Source organism: Pleurodeles waltl, chromosome 4_1 (assembly GCF_031143425.1).
Source record: "Pleurodeles waltl isolate 20211129_DDA chromosome 4_1, aPleWal1.hap1.20221129, whole genome shotgun sequence".
Taxonomy (NCBI): Eukaryota; Metazoa; Chordata; class Amphibia; order Caudata; family Salamandridae; genus Pleurodeles; species Pleurodeles waltl.
In genome coordinates, this window is record NC_090442.1 from 811,193,573 (window position 1) to 811,218,565 (window position 24,993).

Here is a 24,993-nt window from a genome sequence, read left to right on the forward strand (position 1 = left end):
CTGGTTGGAACTCAACCAGTGCAGCCTTTTGGTCATACCAAAACTTCTGGAGTTGTTGGCTGGCCTCAAGGTTTTTGGTTGCCTTTTCCATGTACTCTGCCATTCTAGAGCGAAGGCCAAGTACATAGTCCACTATGTCCTGTTTAGGCTCATGGAGAGGTCTCTCCCAGCCTTCTTTAACAAGGGCAAGTGGTCCCCTTACAGGATGACCAAACAGAAGTTCAAAGGGTGAGAACCCTACTCCCTTCTGTGGTACCTCCCTGTAAGCGAAAAGCAGACATGGCAGGAGGACATCCCATCTCCTTTTGAGCTTTTCTGGGAGCCCCATGATCATGCCTTTTAATGTCTTGTTGAACCTCTCAACCAAGCCATTAGTTTGTGGATGGTATGGTGTAGTGAATTTATAAGTCACTCCACACTCATTCCACATGTGCTTTAGGTATGCTGACATGAAGTTGGTACCTCTGTCAGACACCACCTCCTTAGGGAAACCCACTCTGGTAAAGATACCAATGAGGGCCTTGGCTACTGCAGGGGCAGTAGTCGACCTAAGGGGAATAGCTTCAGGATACCTGGTAGCATGATCCACTACTACCAGGATATACATATTTCCTGAGGCTGTGGGAGGTTCCAGTGGACCAACTATGTCCACACCCACTCTTTCAAAGGGCACCCCCACCACTGGAAGTGGAATGAGGGGGGCCTTTGGATGCCCACCTGTCTTACCACTGGCTTGACAGGTGGGGCAGGAGAGGCAAAACTCCTTAACCATGTTGGACATATTGGGCCAGTAGAAGTGGTTGACTAACCTCTCCCACGTCTTGGTTTGTCCCAAATGTCCAGCAAGGGGAATGTCATGGGCCAATGTTAGGATGAACTTCCTGAACAGCTGAGGCACTACCACTCTCCTAGTGGCACCAGGTTTGGGGTCTCTGGCCTCAGTGTACAGGAGTCCATCTTCCCAATAGACCCTATGCGTTCCATTTTTCTTGCCTTTGGACTCTTCAGCAGCTTGCTGCCTAAGGCCTTCAAGAGAGGGACAGGTTTCTTGTCCCTTACACAGCTCCTCCCTTGAGGGTCCCCCTGGGCCTAAGAGCTCAACCTGGTAAGGTCCAAGCTCCAAAGGCTCAGTTCCCTCAGAGGGCAGAACTTCTTCCTGAGAAGAGAGGTTCCCTTTCTTTGGCTGTGTTGCAGTTGGTTTCCCAACTGACTTTCCTGTTCTCTTGGTAGGCTGGGCCATTTTTCCAGACTCCAGCTCTACTTTTTCACCCTGTGCCTTGCATTGTGCTCTTGTTTTCACACACACCAGTTCAGGGATACCCAGCATTGCTGCATGGGTTTTTAGTTCTACCTCAGCCCATGCTGAGGACTCCAGGTCATTTCCAAGCAGACAGTCCACTGGGATATTTGAGGAGACCACCACCTGTTTCAGGCCATTGACCCCTCCCCATTCTAAAGTAACCATTGCCATGGGATGTACTTTTCTCTGATTGTCAGCGTTGGTGACTGTGTAAGTTTTTCCAGTCAGGTATTGGCCAGGGGAAACCAGTTTCTCTGTCACCATGGTGACACTGGCACCTGTATCCCTCAGGCCCTCTATTCTAGTCCCATTAATTAAGAGTTGCTGTCTGTATTTTTGCATGTTAGGCGGCCAGACAGCTAGTGTGGCTAAATCTACCCCACCCTCAGAAACTAGAGTAGCTTCAGTGTGGACCCTGATTTGCTCTGGGCACACTGTTGATCCCACTTGGAGACTAGCCATACCAGTGTTACCTGGATGGGAGTTTGGAGTGGAACCTTTCTTGGGACAGGCCTTGTCTCCAGTTTGGTGTCCATGCTGTTTACAGCTATGACACCAGGCCTTTTTGGGATCAAAGTTTTTACCCTTGTACCCATTGTTTTGTGAAGAGGCTCTGGGCCCACCCTCCTGTGCAGGTTTTTGGGGGCCTGTAGAAGACTCTTTACTATTTTTAGTTTTGGTTGTCTCATCACCCTTCCCCTGGGGAGTCTTTGTGACCCCTTTCTTTTGGTCACCCCCTGTTGAAGTCTTGGACACCCTTGTCTTGACCCAATGGTCCGCCTTCTTTCCCAATTCTTGGGGAGAAATTGGTCCTAGGTCTACCAGATGCTGATGCAGTTTATCATTGAAACAATTACTTAACAGGTGTTCTTTCACAAATAAATTGTACAGCCCATCATAATTACTTACACCACTGCCTTGAATCCAACCATCTAGTGTTTTCACTGAGTAGTCTACAAAGTCAACCCAGGTCTGGCTCGAGGATTTTTGAGCCCCCCTGAATCTAATCCTATACTCCTCAGTGGAGAATCCAAAGCCCTCAATCAGGGTACCCTTCATGAGGTCATAAGATTCTGCATCTTGTCCAGAGAGTGTGAGGAGTCTATCCCTACACTTTCCTGTGAACATTTCCCAAAGGAGAGCACCCCAGTGAGATCTGTTCACTTTTCTGGTTACACAAGCCCTCTCAAAAGCTGTGAACCATTTGGTGATGTCATCACCATCTTCATATTTAGTTACAATCCCTTTGGGGATTTTCAACATGTCAGGAGAATCTCTGACCCTATTTATGTTGCTGCCACCATTGATGGGTCCTAGGCCCATCTCTTGTCTTTCCCTCTCTATGGCTAGGATCTGTCTTTCCAAAGCCAATCTTTTGGCCATCCTGGCTAACTGGATGTCCTCTTCACTGGAGTTATCCTCAGTGATTTCAGAGTTGTTGGTCCCTCCTGTGAGGGAACCAGCATCTCTGACTATTATTTGTGGAGTCAGGGCTTGAGAAGCCCTGCTCTCCCTAAGTAGGACTGGAGGGGGGGAATTTCCCTCCAAGTCACTATCTTCATCCTCTGAGTTGCCATCCTCAGAGGGGTTGGCCTTTTCAAACTCTGCCAAAAGCTCCTGGAGCTGTACTTTGGTAGGTTTGGGGCCCATTGCTATTTTCTTTAGTTTACAGAGTGACCTTAGCTCTCTCATCTGTAGATGGAGGTAAGGTGTGGTGTCGAGTTCCACCACATTCACATCTGTGCTAGACATTATGCTTCTAAAAGTTGGAATACTTTTTAAGAAACTAAAACTGGTTCTAGAATCTAATTCAAACTTTTACAAACTTTTAAACTCTAAAAGAAATGCTAAACAGGATCTAACACAAGGCCCTAGCAGGTCTTTTAAGAATTTAGAAAACTTTTCAAATTGCAAAAATCAATTTCTAATGACAATTTTGGAATTTGTCGTGTGATCAGGTATTGGCTGAGTAGTCCAGCAAATGCAAAGTCTTGTACCCCACCGCTGATCCACCAATGTAGGAAGTTGGCTCTGTATGTGCTATTTCAAAGTAAGGAATAGCATGCACAGAGTCCAAGGGTTCCCCTTAGAGGTAAAATAGTGGTAAAAATAGATAATACTAATGCTCTATTTTGTGGTAGTGTGGTCGAGCAGTAGGCTTATCCAAGGAGTAGTGTTAAGCATTTGTTGTACATACACATACACATAGACAATAAATGAGGTACACACACTCAGAGACAAATCCAGCCAATAGGTTTTTATATAGAAAAATATCTTTTCTTAGTTTATTTTAAGAACCACAGGTTCAAATTTAACATGTAATATCTCATTCGAAAGGTATTGCAGGTAAGTACTTTAGGAACTTCAAATCATCAAAATTGCATGTATACTTTTCAAGGTATTGACAAATAGCTGTTTTAAAAGTGGACACTTAGTGCAATTTTCACAGTTCCTAGGGGAGGTAAGTATTTGTTAGTTTTACCAGGTAAGTAAGACACTTACAGGGTTCAGTTCTTGGTCCAAGGTAGCCCACCGTTGGGGGTTCAGAGCAACCCCAAAGTCACCACACCAGCAGCTCAGGGCCGGTCAGGTGCAGAGTTCAAAGTGGTGCCCAAAACACATAGGCTAGAATGGAGAGAAGGGGGTGCCCCGGTTCCGGTCTGCTTGCAGGTAAGTACCCGCGTCTTCGGAGGGCAGACCAGGGGGGTTTTGTAGGGCACCGGGGGGGACACCAGTCCACACAGAAATTTCACCCTCAGCAGCGCGGGGGCGGCCGGGTGCAGTGTAGAAACAAGCGTCGGGTTTTCAATGTTAGTCTATGAGAGATCTCGGGATCTCTTCAGCGCTGCAGGCAGGCAAGGGGGGGGTTCCTCGGGGAAACCTCCACTTGGGCAAGGGAGAGGGACTCCTGGGGGTCACTTCTCCAGTGAAAGTCCGGTCCTTCAGGTCCTGGGGGCTGCGGGTGCAGGGTCTCTCCCAGGCGTCGGGACTTTAGGTTCAAAGAGTCGCGGTCAGGGGAAGCCTCGGGATTCCCTTCTGCAGGCGGCGCTGTGGGGGCTCAGGGGGGACAGGTTTTGGTACTCACAGTATCAGAGTAGTCCTGGGGTCCCTCCTGAGGTGTCGGTTCTCCACCAGCCGAGTCGGGGTCGCCGGGTGCAGTGTTGCAAGTCTCACGCTTCTTGCGGGGAGCTTGCAGGGTTCTTTAAAGCTGCTGGAAACAAAGTTGCAGCTTTTCTTGGAGCAGGTCCGCTGTCCTCGGGAGTTTCTTGTCTTTTCGAAGCAGGGGCAGTCCTCAGAGGATGTCGAGGTCGCTGGTCCCTTTGGAAGGCGTCGCTGGAGCAGGATCTTTGGAAGGCAGGAGACAGGCCGGTGAGTTTCTGGAGCCAAGGCAGTTGTCTTCTGGTCTTCCTCTGCAGGGGTTTTTCAGCTAGGCAGTCCTTCTTCTTGTAGTTGCAGGAATCTAATTTTCTAGGGTTCAGGGTAGCCCTTAAATACTAAATTTAAGGGCGTGTTTAGGTCTGGGGGGTTAGTAGCCAATGGCTACTAGCCCTGAGGGTGGGTACACCCTCTTTGTGCCTCCTCCCAAGGGGAGGGGGTCACAATCCTAACCCTATTGGGGGAATCCTCCATCTGCAAGATGGAGGATTTCTAAAAGTTAGAGTCACCTCAGCTCAGGACACCTTAGGGGCTGTCCTGACTGGCCAGTGACTCCTCCTTGTTTTTCTCATTATTTTCTCCGGCCTTGCCGCCAAAAGTGGGGCCTGGCCGGAGGGGGCGGGCAACTCCACTAGCTGGAGTGTCCTGCTGGGTTGGCACAAAGGAGGTGAGCCTTTGAGGCTCACCGCCAGGTGTGACAATTCCTGCCTGGGAGAGGTGTTAGCATCTCCACCCAGTGCAGGCTTTGTTACTGGCCTCAGAGTGACAAAGGCACTCTCCCCATGGGGCCAGCAACATGTCTCGGTTTGTGGCAGGCTGCTAAAACTAGTCAGCCTACACAGATAGTCGGTTAAGTTTCAGGGGGCACCTCTAAGGTGCCCTCTGTGGTGTATTTTACAATAAAATGTCCACTGGTATCAGTGTGCATTTATTGTGCTGAGAAGTTTGATACCAAACTTCCCAGTTTTCAGTGTAGCCATTATGGTGCTGTGGAGTTCGTGTTTGACAGACTCCCAGACCATATACTCTTATGGCTACCCTGCACTTACAATGTCTAAGGTTTTGTTTAGACACTGTAGGGGTACCATGCTCATGCACTGGTACCCTCACCTATGGTATAGTGCACCCTGCCTTAGGGCTGTAAGGCCTGCTAGAGGGGTGTCTTACCTATACTGCATAGGCAGTGAGAGGCTGGCATGGCACCCTGAGGGGAGTGCCATGTCGACTTACTCGTTTTGTCCTCACTAGCACACACAAGCTGGTAAGCAGTGTGTCTGTGCTGAGTGAGAGGTCTCCAGGGTGGCATAAGACATGCTGCAGCCCTTAGAGACCTTCCTTGGCATCAGGGCCCTTGGTACTAGAAGTACCAGTTACAAGGGACTTATCTGGATGCCAGGGTCTGCCAATTGTGGATACAAAAGTACAGGTTAGGGAAAGAACACTGGGGCTGGGGCCTGGTTAGCAGGCCTCAGCACACTTTCAATTGTAAACATAGCATCAGCAAAGGCAAAAAGTCAGGGGGCAACCATGCCAAGGAGGCATTTCCTTACACCGTCCAAACCATTTAACTTGTCTTATCACCTATTGGTGGTGGGAGGTGCGCCAGAGCCGAGAGCTTACACTCTAGGTCGGTCCCGGGGCCCGGTAGTGGTATATCTAGCCTATGGTGGATTGTTCAAAGTTTATTATTTACTTATGGTTGCGTGATTAGTTCTTCTCGGATAAGGCCGTTTGCTATTGAAGATCAAGTGGTAGATTAAAAGTTCTGTGACTGATTCAAGAGTTACTAGATGATTTCTTCTGCTGTTCTGGGGGTGACTTTTGGGAGGTTAGTGCAGGTGTCTTGTGAAGAGACGGAGAAGCTCCCACAGCTCGAGTCGTGGTCTGAGGCGTCTCCTGATGCTTGTGAGTCAAGTGTTTTTTTTTTGTTCAGTGTTGCTGCTATGTCTATCGCCTCACGCATTTCCTGTAAGGATTGGTGTCTGGGGGGTGTTGTAACCAATACTCTGTTGGAGGACCTTCCTCGTTTCTTGCTGGCTGCGCGGGAGGGCTTACTCTGTGTGCTTGATGGTGTGAAGTTGAGTTTCCATCCAGTCTCCTGCTAGCTGAGGGGTTGAGAAAAAGTGTCTTGCCTTCGTGTTCGACTCTCAGTTTAGCAGGGAATAGCATTGCATATTTAATGCCTTTTTCGCTCAGGGTGCGTTTACAGTCATTATATGAGGCCCTTAGGGACAGGGTTTCCCTGGTGAAGTCGGGGAATATCATTATGCGCTGATTATTTAGTGTGATTTCCCCTATTTCGCGGGCTTGCGAGAGGATATAGTCCCTGTCTTTAAAGTGCAGTAGTTTGGCTATGATTGGGCGAGGTCTGGTTCCTGGTGGAGGGGGTCTGCCTGGGACCCTGTGGGCTCTTTCGACTGCAAAAAAAGGTGATAAGCCTTCGGAAGGGATGGTGTCTTTGAGCCAGTTTTCTAAGAAAATTTCCATGTTTGCTGTGGAAGACTCCGATCCCTCCGGCACTCCGATTAGCCTCAGGTTGTTCCTGCGGGAACGGTTTTCTGCATCCTCTGCCCTGGTCTCCAGTGTTTTGATTCTAGCTGTGAGCTCGGCCGTCTCTATGGTTGATGTTTTTTTAGTTGACATCACCAATTTTAGTGTTTTCTCTGCAGTTGCTACCCTGTTTGTTAGTTTGCGATGGTCGTCTCGTAGTAGTGATAAGTCCACGGTTAGATGATCTATTTTTTGTTCGAGGGCTTCACGAGATTCTCTTATGGCCTGCAGGAGCGTGTCCAAGGTTGTTTCTTGTTTAGTTGGTGTGGTCTTGGGATCCGGATGAAGAGGTTGTCCGGGCGTCTTATTGGACATCGGCTCCTCTTGGTCTTGCCCCTCTTGTTTTTTGGGTTTGCCCATTTTGCTGTTTTTATAGTTGGGTGGCGTGCGGGAAGAGAAAAAAGAGAGAGGTCCCCGGTCAATGCCACTGTCCAGGGCCCAGGTGAATGGTTGCTGCTGTCAGGTGATTCAGTTGTGGTGTGGTTTTAGGCCAGGGATTATTGGTCAATGATTTCAATCTATGTCGGGGAGAGCGTTCTGCATCTCGTTCCTTGCGTCTCTCTGGTTCATTGTTGGTGTTTGCGCGTTAGCTTGATTCTTGCTCGTGGAAGGCCTCTGTGTGTGAGTCTCCGGTGGCCCGGGGGTGATGGTCGCTACTTCTATCCTGCCCCGGGTTAATTGGCGAAGCTTGGCGGGTGGGTATGCCTTGTGTGCGTTATGGAGGGCGTTTGATTATGTCAGGGCATTGACTGGGGTAAGTGTTCTTGGTTAGTGCTTTCGCTGTGCTAGTTGTTCACAGTGCGACTCTCCACCCTGGCGTTCAAGCTCTTTTCCCCCTTGCTTCTGGCTCCCGATCTGCCTGATTCTGCGCTCTCACCTGGATTTCATAGTCGTTCTATAATTCTTCTTTCCCCGTTTCTATTATTCCCCGAGTCGAGCCACCTTTCCTTATTGTTGGGCGGCGTGTGGGAGGAGAAAAAAGGAAAGGCCCCCGGTCAATGCAGCTGTCCAGAACCTAGGTGAATGGGTGCTGCTGCCGGGTGATTCAATTGTGGTGCAGTTCAAGGCCAGGGACTATTGGTCAATGATTTCAATCTATGGCGGGGGGGGGGCGCTCTGCATCCCGTTCTTCGCCGCTATGATCTTTGCCGTGTTCAGGCACAGTGTAGGCCTAGGAGGATAGCTTTCTGCGCGTGAGTCTCCAGTGGGCGATGATCGCTGCGTCCCCCTGGTCCCCCTGGTCCCTGGTCTCTGGTTAATTGTTGGTGTTTGCGCGTTAACTTGGTTCTTGCTCGCGGAGGGCCTCTGTGTGTGAGTCACCGGAGGTCCGAGGGAGATGGTCGCTACGTCTTTCCTGCCCCAGGTTGATTGGTGAAGTTTGGCGGGCGGGTGTAGGAAGTTGGCTCTGTATGTGCTATTTCAAAGTAAGGAATAGCATGCACAGAGTCCAAGGGTTCCCCTTAGAGGTAAGATAGTGGCAAAAAGAGATAATACTAATGCTCTATTTTGTGGTAGTGTGGTCGAGCAGTAGGCTTATCCAAGGAGTAGTGTTAAGCATTTGTTGTACATACACATAGACAATAAATGAGGTACACACACTCAGAGACAAATCCAGCCAATAGGTTTTGTTAAAGAAAAATATATTTTCTTAGTTTATTTTAAGAACCACAGGTTCAAATTTTACATGTAATAGCTCTTTTGAAAGGTATTGCAGGTAAGTACTCTAGGAACTTTGAATCATTACATTAGCATGTATACTTTTTACATAAAACACAATAAGCTGTTTTAAAAGTGGACACTTAGTGCAATTTTCACAGTTCCTGGGGGAGGTAAGTTATTGTTAATTTTCACAGGTAAGTAAGTCACTTACAGGTTTCAGTTTTTGGTCCAAGGTAGCCCACCGTTGGGGGTTCAGAGCAACCCCAAAGTTATCACACTAGCAGCTCAGGGCCGGTCAGGTGCAAAGGTCAAAGAGGTGCCCAAAACACATAGGCTATAATGGAGAGAAGGGGGTGCCCCGGTTCCAGTCTGCCAGCAGGTAGGTACCCGCGTCTTCGGAGGGCAGACCAGGGGGGTTTGGTAGGGCACCGGGGGGGACACAAGTCAGCACAGAAAGTACACCCTCAGCTGCGCGGGGGCGGCCGGGTGCAGTGTGCAAACACGCGTCGGGTTTTCAATGGAAGTCAATGAGAGATCAAGGGATCTCTTCAGCGTCGCAGGCAGGCAAGGGGGGGGCTCCTCGGGGTAGCCACCACCTGGGCAAGGGAGAGGGCCTCCTGGGGGTCACTCCTGCACAGAAGTTCCGTTTCTTTGGGGGCTGGGGGCTGCGGGTGCAGGGTCTTTTCCAGCCGTCGGGAAATGGAGTTCAGACAGTCGCGGTCAGGGGGAGCCTGGGGATTCCCTCTGCAGGCGTCGCTGTGGGGGCTCAGGGGGGACAACTTTGGTTACTCACAGTCGTAGAGTCGCCGGAGGGTCCTCCCTGAGTTGGTTGTTCTCCACCAGTCGAGCCGGGGTCGCCGGGTGCAGTGTCGCAAGTCTCACGCTTCTTGCGGGGAGTTGCAAGGGTCTTTAAATCTGCTCCTTGTAACAAAGTTGCAGTTCTTTTGGAGCAGTGCCGCTGTCCTCGGGAGTTTCTTGTCTTTTTCGAAGCAGGGCAGTCCTCGGAGGATTCAGAGGTCGCTGGTCCCTTGTAAAGCGTCGCTGGAGCAGGGTTCTTTGGAAGGCAGGAGACAGGCCGGTAAGTCTGGGGCCAAGGCAGTTGGTGTCTTCTGGTCTTCCTCTGCAGGGGTCTTTCAGCTCAGCAGTCCTTCTTGTAGTTGCCGGAATCTAATTTCTAGGTTCAGGGAGAGCCCTTAAATACTAAATTTAAGGGCGTGTTTAGGTCTGGGGGGTTAGTAGCCAATGGCTACTAGCCCTGAGGGTGAGTACACCCTCTTTGTGCCTCCTCCCAAGGGGAGGGGGGTCACATCCCTAATCCTATTGGGGGAATCCTCCATCTGCAAGATGGAGGATTTCTAAAAGTTAGTCACTTCAGCTCAGGACACCTTAGGGGCTGTCCTGACTGGCCAGTGACTCCTCCTTGTTGCTTTCTTTGTTCCCTCCAGCCTTGCCGCCAAAAGTGGGGGCCGTGGCCGGAGGGGGCGGGCAACTCCTCTAAGCTGGAGTGCCCTGCTGTTCTGTGACAAAGGGGTGAGCCTTTGAGGCTCACCGCCAGGTGTTACAGCTGCTGCCTGGGGGAGGTGTTAGCATCTCCACCCATTGCAGGCTTTGTTACTGGCCTCAGAGTGACAAAGGCACTCTCCCCATGGGGCCAGCAACATGTCTCTAGTGTGGCAGGCTGCTGGAACCAGTCAGCCTACACAGATAGTCGGTTAGGTTTCAGGGGGCACCTCTAAGGTGCCCTCTGTGGTGTATTTTACAATAAAATGTACACTGGCATCAGTGTGCATTTATTGTGCTGAGAAGTTTGATACCAAACTTCCCAGTTTTCAGTGTAGCCATTATGGTGCTGTGGAGTTCGTGTAAAACAGACTCCCAGACCATATACTCTTATGGCTACCCTGCACTTACAATGTCTAAGGTTTTGCTTAGACACTGTAGGGGCACAGTGCTCATGCACTGATACCCTCACCTATGGTATAGTGCACCCTGCCTTAGGGCTGTAAGGCCTGCTAGAGGGGTGTCTTACCTGTACTGCATAGGCAGTGAGAGGCTGGCATGGCACCCTGAGGGGAGTGCCATGTCGACTTACTCGTTTTGTTCTCACCAGCACACACAAGCTGGCAAGCAGTGTGTCTGTGCTGAGTGAGGGGTCTCCAGGGTGGCATAATACATGCTGCAGCCCTTAGAGACCTTCCCTGGCATCAGGGCCCTTGGTACCAGAGGTACCAGTTACAAGGGACTTATCTGGATGCCAGGGTGTGCCAATTGTGGAATCAAAAGTACAGGTTAGGGAAAGAACACTGGTGCTGAGGCCTGGTTAGCAGGCCTCAGCACACCTTCAATTCAAAACATAGCATCAGCAAAGGCAAAAAGTCAAGGGGTAACCATGCCAAGGAGGCATTTCCTTACAGCGGGTATGTGCGAGGAAGGGTTCACGCTTTAGTTTCTCTGATGTGGCTCCTTGTGTGCGTTGTGGAGGGCGTTTGACTGTCAAGGCACTGACGGGGGTAAGTGTTCTTGGTTAGTGCTTTCGCTGGGCTAGTTGTTCAAGCTCTTTTCCCCCTTGCTTCTGGCTTCCGATCTGCCCGACTCTGCACTCTCACCTGGATTTCATAGTCGTTCCGTAATTCTTCTTTTGCCGTTTCTATTATTCCCCGAGTCGAACCACCTTTCCTTCTTTAGCCGGGGAGTTGGTGCAATGTAAGTTTCTTGGTGCGGCCGCCATTTTGGAATCTGCGCGTGGTGTAGCTCGTAACTCTGTTCCTTTCCGTACGACTGTTCTTGGGCGATGGTACCTCTCAGACTTCCACACAGGGGTCCCCAATTGTTGGGGCTGCTTTTAGTTAAGTTTTGGGCTTTGTTTAAGGCAGGATTCCTCCCGGGCCCCGTTCTCGGCTCCGGAGCTCCGCTCTCACGCGTGCAGCTTCATTGGCTGCTGGCCACGCCCCGGCGCACCCCCTTTGTTACAGCACCACAGGGCACTCCAGCTAGTGGAGTTGCCCGCCCCCTCCGGCCACGGCCCCACTTTTGGCGGCAAGGCCGGAGGAGATAATGAGAAAAACAAGGAGGAGTCACTGGCCAGCCACTTCTAAAGACACTGCTCCAGCGACACTTTCCACAGGGACTAGCGACCTCTGAAGCCTCAGAGGACTGCCCTGCATCTAGAAGGACCAAGAACTCCCGAGGACAGCGGCTCTGTTCACCAAAGACTGCAACTTTGAAACAAAGAAGCAACTTTGAAACAACTCGTGTTTCCTGCCGGAAGCGTGAGACTTGGCACTCTCCACCCGACACCCCCGGCTCGACTTGTGGAGAAACAACACTTCAGGGAGGACTCCCCGGCGACTGCGAGACCGTGAGTAGCCAGAGTTGCCCCCCCCGAGCCCCCACAGCGACGCCTGCAGAGGGATTCTCGAGGCTCCCCCTGACCGGGACTGCCTGCTTCTAAGATCCGACGCCTGGTAAAGACTCTGCACCCGCAGCCCCCAGGGCCTGAAGGATCCGAACTCCAGTACAGGAGTGACCCCCAGGAGGCCCTCTCCCTTGCCCAGGTGGTGGCTAATCCGAGGAGCCCCCCCCTTGCCTGCCTGCATCGCTGAAGAGACCCCTTGGTCTCCCATTGAAACCCTGACGCTTGTTTGCACACTGCACCCGGCCGCCCGTGCCGCTGAGGGTGTACTTTCGGTGTGGACTTGTGTCCCCCCCGGTGCCCTACAAAACCCCCCTGGTCTGCCCTCCGAAGACGCGGGTACTTACCTGCTGGCAGACTGGAACCGGGGCACCCCCTTCTCTCCATTATAGCCTATGTGTTTTGGGCACCTCTTTGACCTTTGCACCTGACCGTCCCTGAGCTGCTGGTGTGATAACTTTGGGGTTGCTCTGAACCCCCAACGGTGGGCTACCTTGGACCAAAAACTGAGAACTGTAAGTGACTTACTTACCTGTGAAAACTAACAATAACTTACCTCCCCCAGGAACTGTGAAAATTGCACTGTGTCCACTTTTAAAATAGCTTATTGTGTTTTATGACAAAAGTATTCATGCTAATGTAATGATTCAAAGTTCCTAGAGTACTTACCTGCAATACCTTCCAAACAAGCTATTACATGTGAAATTTGAACCTGTGGTTCTTAAAATAAACTAAGAAAATATATTTTTCTATAACAAAACCTATTGGCTGGATTTGTCTCTGAGTGTGTGTACCTCATTTATTGTCTATGTGTATGTACAACAAATGCTTAACACTACTCCTTGGATAAGTCTACTGCTCGACCACACTACCACAAAATAGAGCATTAGTATTATCTCTTTTTACCACTATTTTACCTCTAAGGGGAACCCTTGGACTCTGTGCATGCTATTCCTTACTTTGAAATAGCACATACAGAGCCAACTGCCTACACATAGTTACAAGCTTTTGCTCTATACCTTCAAAGCCCCCCCCACCTCAGTTTCTCTTATCTTCTTTGCAGCCTTAAGTATGTATGCAGAGCAAAACCATTTATTTGCATTTGTTGGGTGCTGTCCTACTCACAAGGGCAGCCTGGTGCTTCGCATCAAATAAGCATTGTTATCAATTACCTATGTGCAGGTGTCAATATCAGTTACGTATATGCAGGTGTCAGCACTTGATTATTCCAAAGCAAGGAAAGCTATGGTAGATAGTCTTAAGAGGTGTGTTTTGGTATTTTGCTAAACGGAATAGAAGTTAGAAATTGGTCCTCTGCCTCTGGAAATTTCATTTTAAAATCAATGGACTAGGCAAGAGAAGGCTTGACTTTGCTCTTTACTTTACTTTGGGGTCTCTAGCATCCATCTTAGTGTTTGATGCAAGACACGTGAAGTTTGTTTTGCAGGTATTTTAAGACCCCAGTTAAAAATTGTGTTGTAACTTTTAATTAACATTAGATTGTTTTTCTTCGAATTATATTCATCATATGAATAATCATATACTCATTGTGTGCTTTTGTGTTAGGAAGCTGAAGTTCTGATTGCCAAGAAGTTTCACCCTCAGACTATCATAGCAGGCTGGAGGCAAGCTACCCAAGCTGCAAGAGAAGCTTTGCTGAAAGCGGCAGTGGATCATGGGTAAATTAGTTAGCAAAGCCAACTTTATTCTCCTGAATCTGATATACATAATGTAAATTTGTATTGCATCACAAATGTACGTTTCACAGAATCTGTTCATTTAAAAAAGAAAAATGTATGACCAAATTAGTTTGAGATTCTTATTTTTGAATATTAAATAGATATGTCCAGTCTTTTACTATAGAATCCACGTTTGGAAGCCATTTTGACCTGTAATTGTTGCCCCCACTAGACCACATTTCAGACGTGGTCTTGGGCAATGTATGAAGAGATATATCCTTTGACCTTGTAACTTAGTGTTTGAGTCCTAAGTTGCTTTGGGCACACTATGGAATTGTGTCCATGTCTTTTATATCCTTTGCTTCTGTGATCACAGCTTAAATTATTAGTGGTTGGATATTTTGTCTGATGATCTAAAATGCGGTCCAAAGAATGAGTGGGTTTTCTTTTGAGGAAAGATAAACGTAAAGAAAAGTGCTAATTTTTTTTGTGGTTCTGTTTATTTTCCATTTATAGGAATGATGATGAAAAATTTCAAAAAGACCTACTGAACATTTCCAGGACTACACTGTCATCTAAGTTGCTTACCCATCATAAAGATCATTTTGCAAAACTGGCTGTAGAAGCAGTACTCAGACTCAAAGGTTCTGGCAATTTGGAAGCAATTCATGTTATAAAAAAACTAGGTGGAAGTCTTCTAGAATCATATCTTGATGAAGGTATGGCCTTTTTTCTAATATTTGGCATTAGCTAAGATATTTAGTTATTAAAATTATGTAAATTTACTTGTAAAGCTTTCACCCAACGCTCTCTTCATCCAGTTGTCTGCTGTTCATGTGATTAACATTTTTCTTCGGCCTCCTACAGCATGCAGCAGGTTCCAATGGAAAACCCACATTTATCTTTTGCTAACCACACGGTGTAATCGCATTCTGGAGTTTTCACAAGGAGCACATCCACACGCAAAGCAGTTCCCAGGCACTACAAGGCCAATATGTGCTTTTTGAGACAAAAACATATTTTTACTTTAAGACATTTTCATTTTTCTTTATTAGTGAGGGTCCAAAAAGCTCCTCTATCAAAGATTTTTCAGAAGTGATAACAAAAGGCTGGAGGCTGTGGATCCACTGGATTTTTCAAATGTCTTTTTCCCGCTCATATCCAGACAAATCCTTTGTGCAAAATGATGACTCTAAGCAGGTAGCAGTGGCTCATAATAGAAGTACCAAGAACCTGGGTGCAATGAAGTGTGAGCTCTCTGCACATGGCTTTCGATCACCTTCCTGAAGCAGTAATCAAAGGTGGTCAAAAGGACAGGCCATGTCTATCCATTTCCTCACCTTGAAAAATAAGCTGCAGCCCACTCTATAACCCTTCCATATAGCAAATGGCAGGGTCTAAGAGGAACTAATCAGCAGTCCTTTGTAAAAAGGACTTCAAGGATTTTTTTTAAATATCCCTATTTCCACCCTCAACACTTTGATGTCTGTATCTCCAGCCACAGAAATGCAGGCAGTACGCTTCAATGGTCTGTGGTAAGCTGTTTCCATCCTCCAACTTTTGCAGTGCTAAAAAGCAGGGGCTTCTATAATTAGTCCCACTTGCCTCAGTACTCTGGTTCACACAACACTGTTAATACCATACATGTGCTACACTCTCACTGCTCGTGCACACTGGACATACGTAGAGGAAGTCAGTGCAAGGATCTGAGTTTTACATAATGATTGGGTGGGGGGGGGAATCAGAAGACTGCACTCTGTAACAGATTTTGTTTTTTTAAATGTTGCCACTCTGCATGACATATCCTGGGCAAGGGCAGTATTCCTCTGCCTAATATGAGAGCTCACTTGGTGCACCCTTCTGTCACAGGATAGTGCATGCATCTTGCATTGTCAAGGACAATCCTAAGCGTACATGCTAAAATAGCGTGATGCTATGTCCAAAAATAAGGCAGGATACCAAATTCACATGCATTCGGCAACTTACGGCAGGGATACGTGCCCAGTTACCATCTAGTGGGCACTCCTCCTAATGTGTGTAGGGGGGATTTATAGCAGGAACAGAAATGGTGGAAATAAAACGGGAAATCCTCCTTGATTAAGAAGAGACAGAAGGTGGAGGTTTGCATGGGAGAATTCCCTTGAAGAAAATGACAGAAAAGAGCATGAAGGGACATGTAATTGGTAAAAACAAATTGTAATGTTTTTGCCACGAAGGATATTCACCAGGTTGTTTTAGTCAACCTGGTGAATGTTTATGGTGAAATCATTTGTGGAGACTGGTTCAGGAAAAGAGGTTGTTAGAACCGGTTTCAGCAAATTAATTGGTCATTAAATACACATGGTATTGATGTAGGAAACGTGGTTCTGGTTGCAGTACCCCACCTCCTTTTTGCCTGATTTCTGATGCAACGTTGACTGCAGTGTAGTGAGTTCCTGCTAACCAGGTCCCCAGTGCCAGTATTCTTTCCCCAGAACAAGAAACTTGTTCATTGGATCCCCAAGTGACCAGGCCCTGTAGCTCTTTTTGTAAATCCTTAGTAAGTGATACCTCTAGTACCTAAGGCCTAGGTACTGCAGAGGGTCCTCAAGAGCTGCAGCACAACTTGTGGCACTCTGAGGGACCCAGCACCAAACTCATGCAGACTGCCAGTCTGCCATTACAGGCTGCGTGACCAGGTGCTCCCTGAATGTGAAAACACAACATGGCACACACCATGTGTGCCATGTCACATAAACACTTGATCCCCCAGTGGCCAGGCCCCTTTAGCACCTCTAGGTCTGTAGTAAATGGTACCTAGGGCCTAGGTACTAGAGAGGGTCCCTAAGAGCTGCAGCATAACTTGTGCCACTCCAAGGGGCCCAGCACCAATCTCATGCAGACTGCCATTTCCAGCTGCGTGACAAGGTGCTCCCAAAACTGAAATGCGTCATGGGTCTCGGCCTGTGTGCCATTTAGCGTAAACACTTCAGGTAATATTTGTAAGTCGCCCGCAGGCCTCAAAGCCCTAAGGCAAGGTGCATTATATTACATGTGTGGACATATCAGCAAGAGCAGATGTGCCCCTACTACATCTTTGGCGAATCTCCGACATGGCAAGTGTACAGGGAAGCCATTTTAAATACATGTGCTGGACACTGGTCACTTCGGGTACCCCAGCTACATGATGGCTTCACTGAAACTAGGGATGTTTGGAATCAAACATCTCGTATTAATTATCCCTCACTGATTCCAGTGATGTATTTATTAATGCATGCACCCAGGGGGCACCTTAAAAGTGCCCCCTGAAAACTTGCTGTGGACTCACGGGCTCGTTCTAATCAGCCTGCCACCAACAGATGATATTCTGATCCCCTGGGTGAGAGCCTTTGCTCTCTGGAGGTCCGAAACAAACCCTACACTGGCAGGGTTGTTAACACATCCCTCCCAACAGGATGACCCACCAATCTGCATTCCAAGGCAAGTGAGCTTCAAAAAAGCCCACTGCCTTTGGTATGCAGCCCTGGCTTCCCTCGGGAGGGAGATGCTGGCTCCCCCTCCCCAGGGGCCCAGTTGGGAAAATGAGCTATGTAGGAAGCGTGCTGCAGGTGGTATCTCTAGTACCTAGGGCCTAGGTACTGCAGAGGGTCCCTAGGAGTTGTAGCAAAACTTGTGCCACTCTGAGTGACCCAGCACCAAACTCATGCAGCCTAAATAAATCAGAGAAACAAAGGCAAGGAAGGTATTGTTTGCTGAAATTCCATCCAATCCATGGGAGATTGTCTACTGACTTTAGAGTTACATTACCTCTGTCTAAAAATTGTACCACTATCATTGTCAGTGTAGATTTGTCTACTAAACATGGCTCACTTTTCTGCTCTTTCTAGGTTACCGTCTATTTCAGTAATGATTAACTTTTTATTGTGACATATTTCGACCCCCATAGATTAGTTAAAAAATTTCTGATAGTGGTCCTCAACATGTCTCAAATTTGTGGAAGTCCTTATGTCATAACCACCCTCAATCAAACGGATAATCTGAGAGATAAAATAAAACTCTTGAGTTTTAAAATGCTACATTTCTGCCACCCGAGCCAGCTGAAAATCTCTTGTATCTGTTGGAGAGTATGCTTAAAATAATTCTCTTCATACTTGTGCTGAAAATTCCCCTTTTCTGATGGATACAACTACCTGTGGATTCCTCACCTAATGAATACTCCCATGGTGCCAGCATTCGACGGAAATCTTCTTACTAGTCTCTGCACGTCGACGAGGACGTCACTCTAGCCCACACGGCACCGTCTGACGTCATACAGGCAATAAGAGGTCCTCGACGACGTGCGGACGTCAGTTCCCTTTTTTCCGTGCATTCGAAACGGTTATCTTCGAGGGAGCAACTGTTACTTTTTTGGTTACAGTGTATTTTTGCTGCGTAGTCTTTCGCTGTGGTAATAATGTCGCAGAGAAAGTCTGGATTTAAGCCTTGTCGTGAGTGTGGAGGCAAGATGTCGGTGACAGATCCTCATTCCGATTGCCTTTGGTGTTTGAGCTCCGACCACGACGTCTCGACTTGTGATTCATGCCAGCACATGAATCCAAAGGCCCTCAAGGAACGTGAGGCGAAGCTGTTTATGGCAAAATCGAAGGAGAAGCATCACAAGAAGTCTTCATCTCCAAGACATCGGCGTCATCGAGACTCCCGGCACCGTAGAGAATCTCGGCGTCATTCGAAGATCAGTCCCACGGTTACGCCGCATCCTTCGACGCCGTTGCCCTCTCCGGCGTCTCCAACTTCACCTGGACAGGCGTCGGTGATTGAGGTATTGGAGTCTCAGGTGTTTTCTCCGGCGCAGACGTCGAGGCCGGCGTCGGGGTCGCCTCCGAGACAGGCACCTCAGTATCCGGCTTTTCCCACCCCTGGAGCCGATAGTTCCGCATTCTTGAATGCGATGTATGCCATCTTCCAACAGATGGCTCCAGAGGGTGCTCCGGCTGGGCCTTTGGCCTTTTCTTTGGGTGATCCTGCGCCTCTTCGGCCGGCACCCTTTATGCCCTTTCTCCCTTTTGGGAACGTAGGCGCCGGTGGCCGCTCCGGTGGCTTCAGAAGGATTGGCCCCGGGGATTTCCATCCCGTCGACGTCGGGATTTCGGCCTGTGACTCCGGTGGGTCCATCTGCTTCAGCTGCTCTTTTGTCGGCGCCGAAGTTACCTGTGGCGCCGGACGCGGCGTCGGTGGCTTCTGAAGATCGGCGCCGATCTTCGACTTCGGCGGAGGCATTGTCGACTCCGCGTATTGAACAACGACTTCATTCTACAGAAACATTTTACAGAAACTAAACCTCAAAGGAAGCACTTACCAATATAAACGTAGCAGGTGCCGCAGTCGAAGCTCAGCTTCTGGAAAGGACAAGCCACCCTAACTCTCGGGCTTGGCAAAGATAAAGCAAGGCTGTGCGCTCAGAGATCCCATAGCAGAAAAAGATCCAGAATCCTTCCTGGAGGTGAACTGATGTTGTACTGGAGCGTAATCTGTATCTGACTGTGACGCGCGGGTTCTATCTTCCTCTCCTGGAGACACAGAGTAGAAGGTTCTCCCTTTATGAAGCACCTGTAAGCTCCGCCTGCTGAGCCACGCCCCGTCCACCCTCTAAGTAGGTAGGGGAATTCCCGCCTCTTGCCAGGATGATGGACAGCTTTCCAAGGCGACCCCACTGCGTTTGCCGCCGACTCGCGTGGTGCGTTGTTGATGCGCAGGGGCGCGAGGACATCTCCGCGGGGACGCACTAGTGGCAATGACATTGCCGGGGGCACACAAGGTTGCTGAAGAAGTTTTTGCCCCCGTGGCCCATCACGTACCCTAGTGTACAATGTGGACGCGGCAGATGCCGCGGTTGAAGCTCACCTTCTGGAAAGGACGGCCCACCCTGGCTCTTGGGCTTAGCAGGGATGGGGCGGGCGGGGCTGTGCGCTCAGAGATCCCGTGGCGGAGGGGATCTGGAATCCTTCCTGGAGGTGAGCTGATGATGTGCTGGAGCGTGGTCTGTGTCTGACTGGGACGCGCGGTTTCTGTCTTCCTCTGCTGGAGACACAGAGTGGAGGGTTTCTCCCTTTGTGGAGCACCTGTGGCCTCCGCCCGCTGGGCCACGCCCCGTCCACCCTCGAGGTAGGTGGGGGAGTTCCCGCCTTTTTACCAGGATGATGGATGGACGACTAAGTATTTTTTACCCATGATTCTAATTATGTATTGTATGTGCAGATGTGTGTGTATAGTCATGTGTGTGTGTGTATAAATATATATATATATATATATGTGTATGTATGTGTATATGTTGTTTCTGTGCCTGGCATGTTTCTATGAATTTCTGCTCTCTTTTTATCACACTTATCTACTCATCGCTCTTATGTCATGTCTCTATCAAACTATCCTCCATTCTCACTCGGACTCATCCCAAATCCCTTCGACCACTTTCATCTCCTAAATATCTCTGCCTAAGCTCATCCCTCCACCCCCACATCTAACTCACCAAACCTCACTCTACCTCTGTGACCTCCCACACAACCCTACTAAATTCTCCTGCATTCATCTCACCCTGCTACTATGCTCTCCCTAACCCTTCCACATCCTCTTTCCCCTCCGCCCCCCTTTTATTCATCTCAAGCCTTTGGATTGAGTAAATGAAGGATAAACTCCCAATGAACACTTCTGGATTTCTTTCCTCCTCCACCCCTCCATTACTCCAGTCAATCTAACTAACAAACTCTCATATCCGCAACTCAAATTAACTCATAATAATACTAAAACTGTACTCCTTATTAAATTATACTAATCCATCACTAATTCTTGTTGGGTACCGGAGTAGCGTGCTACTCATCGAAAAGCGCTTCGACGCCTCGTCAGGGGTAGTAAGCGCTATATAAATACGATTACAATTACAATTCCAGGAGACGTGCTCTCCGTGTATTAGAAGAGCAGGAGTACCAACGAGCCCTGGAGGAAGGAGAGCTAGAGGACTCGGGTGATGGGCTGCGTGGACTGGAGTCGGCCAGTGGGCTGGACACTTCCCCTGAGTGGGATCTTTCGTCCCCGGGGGAATATACTGAGGAGGCTGCTTCCTTTCATGCAGTGGTACGGAAGGCAGCTAGTTTTTTGGACCTGCCTTTGCCGGTGGTGGAGGCTAAACAAAACCTTTTAACAGAGGTGCTACATCCGGCCTCAGCTGCGGCGGAGCCTCTGTTGCCATTTAATGACGCTCTGCTGGATCCGGTGTTAGAGGTGTGGAAGAGGCCGGCATCTTCCCCAGCAGTTCACAGAGCCGTGGCCAGGAGGTATCGGGCGGCTCCGACTGATCCTGGTTTTCTATCTAGGCACCCTACGCCGGAGAGCTTGGTGGTGCAGGCCTCCTGTTCATCCAAGTCAGCGCCTGGTTCTTTCCCGACGGTGCCTGGGGACAGAGATTCAAAGAAGCTAGAGGCGCAGTCGAAGAAGATTTTTTCGTCCTGCAGTCTGGCGTTAAAAGCCACCAATGCAACCTGTATCCTGGGGAGGTATATTCATGCTTTGATGGATGACATTTCCTCATCGTTTACAGAGCTTCCCCAGGGTCTTTTGGATCTTGTCTCAAATGCCCAGGCTGCTGCGACCCAGATTATCCAGACGGGACTGGATACCACCGACTCGGTAGCCAGAGCAATGGGCACAACTGTGGTGGCAAGGAGACAGGCCTGGCTCCGTAACTCGGGCTTTTCTGCAGATGTACAGTCCACATTGTTGGATCTCCCGTTAGATGGGGACAAACTGTTTGGAGCCAAGGCTGATTCGGCCTTGGAACGTTTTAAGGAAAGCAGGGCCACGGCTAAGTCGTTAGGGCTCCAAGCTCCTTCTTCCACGGCCTCTTCCAGATTTTTCAGGAGGTTTCGTGGATTTGGGCGTGGCTCTTCCTCCTCTTCCTTTCGGGGAAGATATCAGCAACCTGCCTCTTCCCATCCCTATAGATCTTTCAGGGGGAGAGGTAGGGTCCGCACCAGAGGAGCCTCTCAGCAGCACTCTGCCTCTTCCTCATCCTCTGGCGGGGTGCAGCAGGGGAAGCAGCCCTAGGCTTCCACCATTTCCCACTCACTCCTCTCCTGTAGGGGGAAGATTACAGCATTTTCTCACCAAATGGAAGACTGTTACAACGGACACTTGGGTTCTCAGTATTGTGGGAAAAGGCTACACCCTTCCCTTTCGGGAGTTCCCGCCCCTCATCCCGCCCCGCCCTTCTTATTGTTCAGAAGAACACCTCCTGTTGCTAGAACAGGAGGTACAAGCCCTCCTTTCCAAGGGCGCGGTGGAGTTGGTCCCAGAGCAGGAAAGGGGTCGAGGATGTTACTCAAGGTATTTCCTGGTTCCCAAGAAGGATGGTCGTTTGAGACCAATTCTGGACCTGAGGATCTTGAATTGGTTCCTCAAGCAGGAAAAATTCAAGATGCTGACCCTAGCACAGGTGCTTTTGGCGTTGAACAAGGAAGACTGGATGGTGTCTGTCGACTTGCAGGATGCTTACTTTCATATCCCGATACTCAAGTCACACAGGAAGTATCTCCGGTTTGTGGTGGGATCGCAACACTATCAGTTTGCGGTCCTTCCGTTTGGTCTTACTTCAGCACCTCGAGTCTTCACGAAGGTGATGTCGGTGGTTGCGGCAGAACTCAGAAGGAAGGGGATAGCAGTATTCCCTTACTTGGACGACTGGTTGATCAAAGCCAAGTCCCCAGAGCTTGTGTCGCATCATCTGCAGTCAACAACCCAGTTGTTGTTCGACCTGGGTTTTTCGGTGAACGAGCCCAAATCTCACCTAGAGCCCTCTCAGCGCCTCCTGTTCATAGGGGCAGTACTGGATACAACATTGGGTCGGGCCTTTCCTCCGCCTCAGCGGATTCAAGATATTCAGGATTTGGTTCCAATGTTTCAAAATGGAGCGGTAGTTCCAGTCCTCAAGGTCCTTCGTCTGCTCGGTCTTTTTGCCTCCTGCATTCTGTTGGTCACGCATGCTCGCTGGCACATGAGGGCTCTTCAGGGGTGCCTCCGAAGGCAGTGGTCTCAACACAAAGGGAATCTAGAGGGTACTGTCAAGATCTCCAGAGATGCTGCTGTGGATTTGAAGTGGTGGATTGCAAGCAACAATCTTTCACAAGGTAAGCCGTTCCAGCAGTCGCCACCAGTGGCCACAGTCATAACGGATGCTTCCACTCTAGGGTGGGGAGCTCATCTGGGGGATCTGGATATCAAAGGTCTTTGGTCTCCAGAGAAACAGATGTTTCACATCAATCTGTTAGAGTTACGGGCTGTACGTCTGGCTCTCAAGGCCTTCCTCCCTTCCCTTCGTGGTCAGTCGGTACAGGTCCTAACGGACAATACTACCACGATGTGGTACATAAACAAGCAGGGAGGAGTGGGGTCGTACCTTCTCTGCAGAGAAGCTCTTCGACTATGGGTCCTGGGCAAAGGACCATCCGATTTGCTTGATAGCAAACCATCTGGCCGGAGTCTTGAACGTGCGTGCGGACAGTCTCAGTCGCCATTTCTCGGCAGACCACGAGTGGCGTCTCCATCCAGATCAAGTCCGTTTAATCTTCCAGAGGTGGTGGTTTCCTCGGGTAGATCTGTTTGCCACTCGAGAGAACGCGCATTGTCCGTTGTTCTGCAGCCTCCAGTATCCGATGCAGGGAGCGTTGGGGGACGCGTTTCAAATAACCTGGTGCGGCCAGTTGCTTTACGCGTTTCCTCCCATACCCTTGATTCCTCGAGTATTGAGGAAGATTCGCCAGGACCGGGCTCTAGTCATCCTAATAGCTCCGGATTGGCCAAGGAGGGTATGGTACTCCGACCTTCTCCAACTCTCAATGTGCCCTCCGCTCCGTCTCCCTTTCAGGGCAGACCTCCTCTCGCAGTCGCAGGGGCAGGTTCTACACCCCAACCTCCAGAGTCTACACCTACATGCCTGGAGATTGAACGGGGCAACCTGAGTTCCTTCTCTCTCCCGCCTGAGGTAGTGGATGTTATATTAGCGGCCAGGCGACACTCCACTAAATCTATCTACGCTAATAGATGGTCTAAATTTGTTGCGTGGTGTGGAGAGAGGCAGATTGATCCTTTGCATTCTCATCTATCGGATGTTTTGTCTTTTGCTCTGTCTCTAGCGCAGAAAGGTTGTGCAGTGGCTACCATTAAGGGTTATTTATCGGCCTTGTCAGCCTTCATATGTCTTCCAGACCAACCATCTTTATTTAAATCCCCTATTGTTATCAGATTCCTGAAAGGTCTTCTAAATAAATATCCTCCAAAGCCATTCGTTATGCCGCAATGGGATTTGTCCTTGGTCCTGACTTTCCTTATGGGGTCCCCTTTTGAACCTATGCATTCTTGCCCCTTAAGGTATTTGGTTTTAAAAACAGTCTTTCTGATAGCTATAGCATCAGCAAGGAGAGTGAGTGAGTTGCAGGCCTTATCAGTAAAGCCCCCTTATACAACTTTTTATGGGGATAAGGTGGTGTTGAGGACCAAGGCTGCTTTCCTCCCGAAGGTTGTTTCACCTTTCCATTTGGCTCAGGCAATTACTTTGTCCACGTTCTACCCTCCGCCTCATCCTTCCAAAGAGGAAGAAAGACTGCACTGTCTGGACCCAAAGAGGGCGTTGAGCTTCTTTATTGATAGGACAAAGGATTTCAGGCTGGAGGATCAGCTGTTTATTGGATACGTGGGCAAGAGGAGAGGAAAGGCAGTCCACAAGAGAACACTATCCAGGTGGGTTGTTCTTTGCATTAAAATCTGTTACTCTTTGGCAAAGAAGGATCCTCCTGAGGGCATTAGAGCTCATTCCACCAGAGCTAAGTCGGCCACTTCGGCCTTGGCCAGAGGTGTTCCTGTGGTCGACATCTGCAAGGCCGCAACTTGGTCGTCCCTTCACACTTTTGCAAAACATTACTGTTTGGATTCTGAGGTTAGAAGGGACGGCCATTTTGCACGGTCAGTGCTGCAGGATTTCTTGGTTTGACCATTTAGGCACCCACCGCCGGGCGTGGTACTGCTTTGGGACTCTATTCATTAGGTGAGGAATCCACAGGTAGTTGTATCCATCAGAAGAACGAGTTACTTACCTTCGGTAACGACTTTTCTGGTGGATACATTAGCTACCTGTGGATTCCTCACGGTCCCACCCGCCTCCCCGTTGCCTTTCTGGTCTTACCAAGTAATCCTTGAGTAAGCTCCTCTTGGTCTTT

The 24,993-nt window shown here is 49.2% G+C and overlaps 1 protein-coding gene across 1 annotated transcript in view; it reads left to right on the top strand.

Moving 5' to 3' along the window:
- The window catches only part of CCT2 (chaperonin containing TCP1 subunit 2), a 474,987-nt gene that overhangs the window by 95,987 nt on the left and 354,007 nt on the right, over positions 1–24,993 (top strand). The window contains exons 6-7 of the mRNA XM_069229541.1: positions 13,644–13,756; positions 14,273–14,475. Of these exons, the coding sequence (XP_069085642.1) occupies positions 13,644–13,756; positions 14,273–14,475 (316 nt within the window). The remainder of the gene's footprint in view (positions 1–13,643; positions 13,757–14,272; positions 14,476–24,993) is intronic.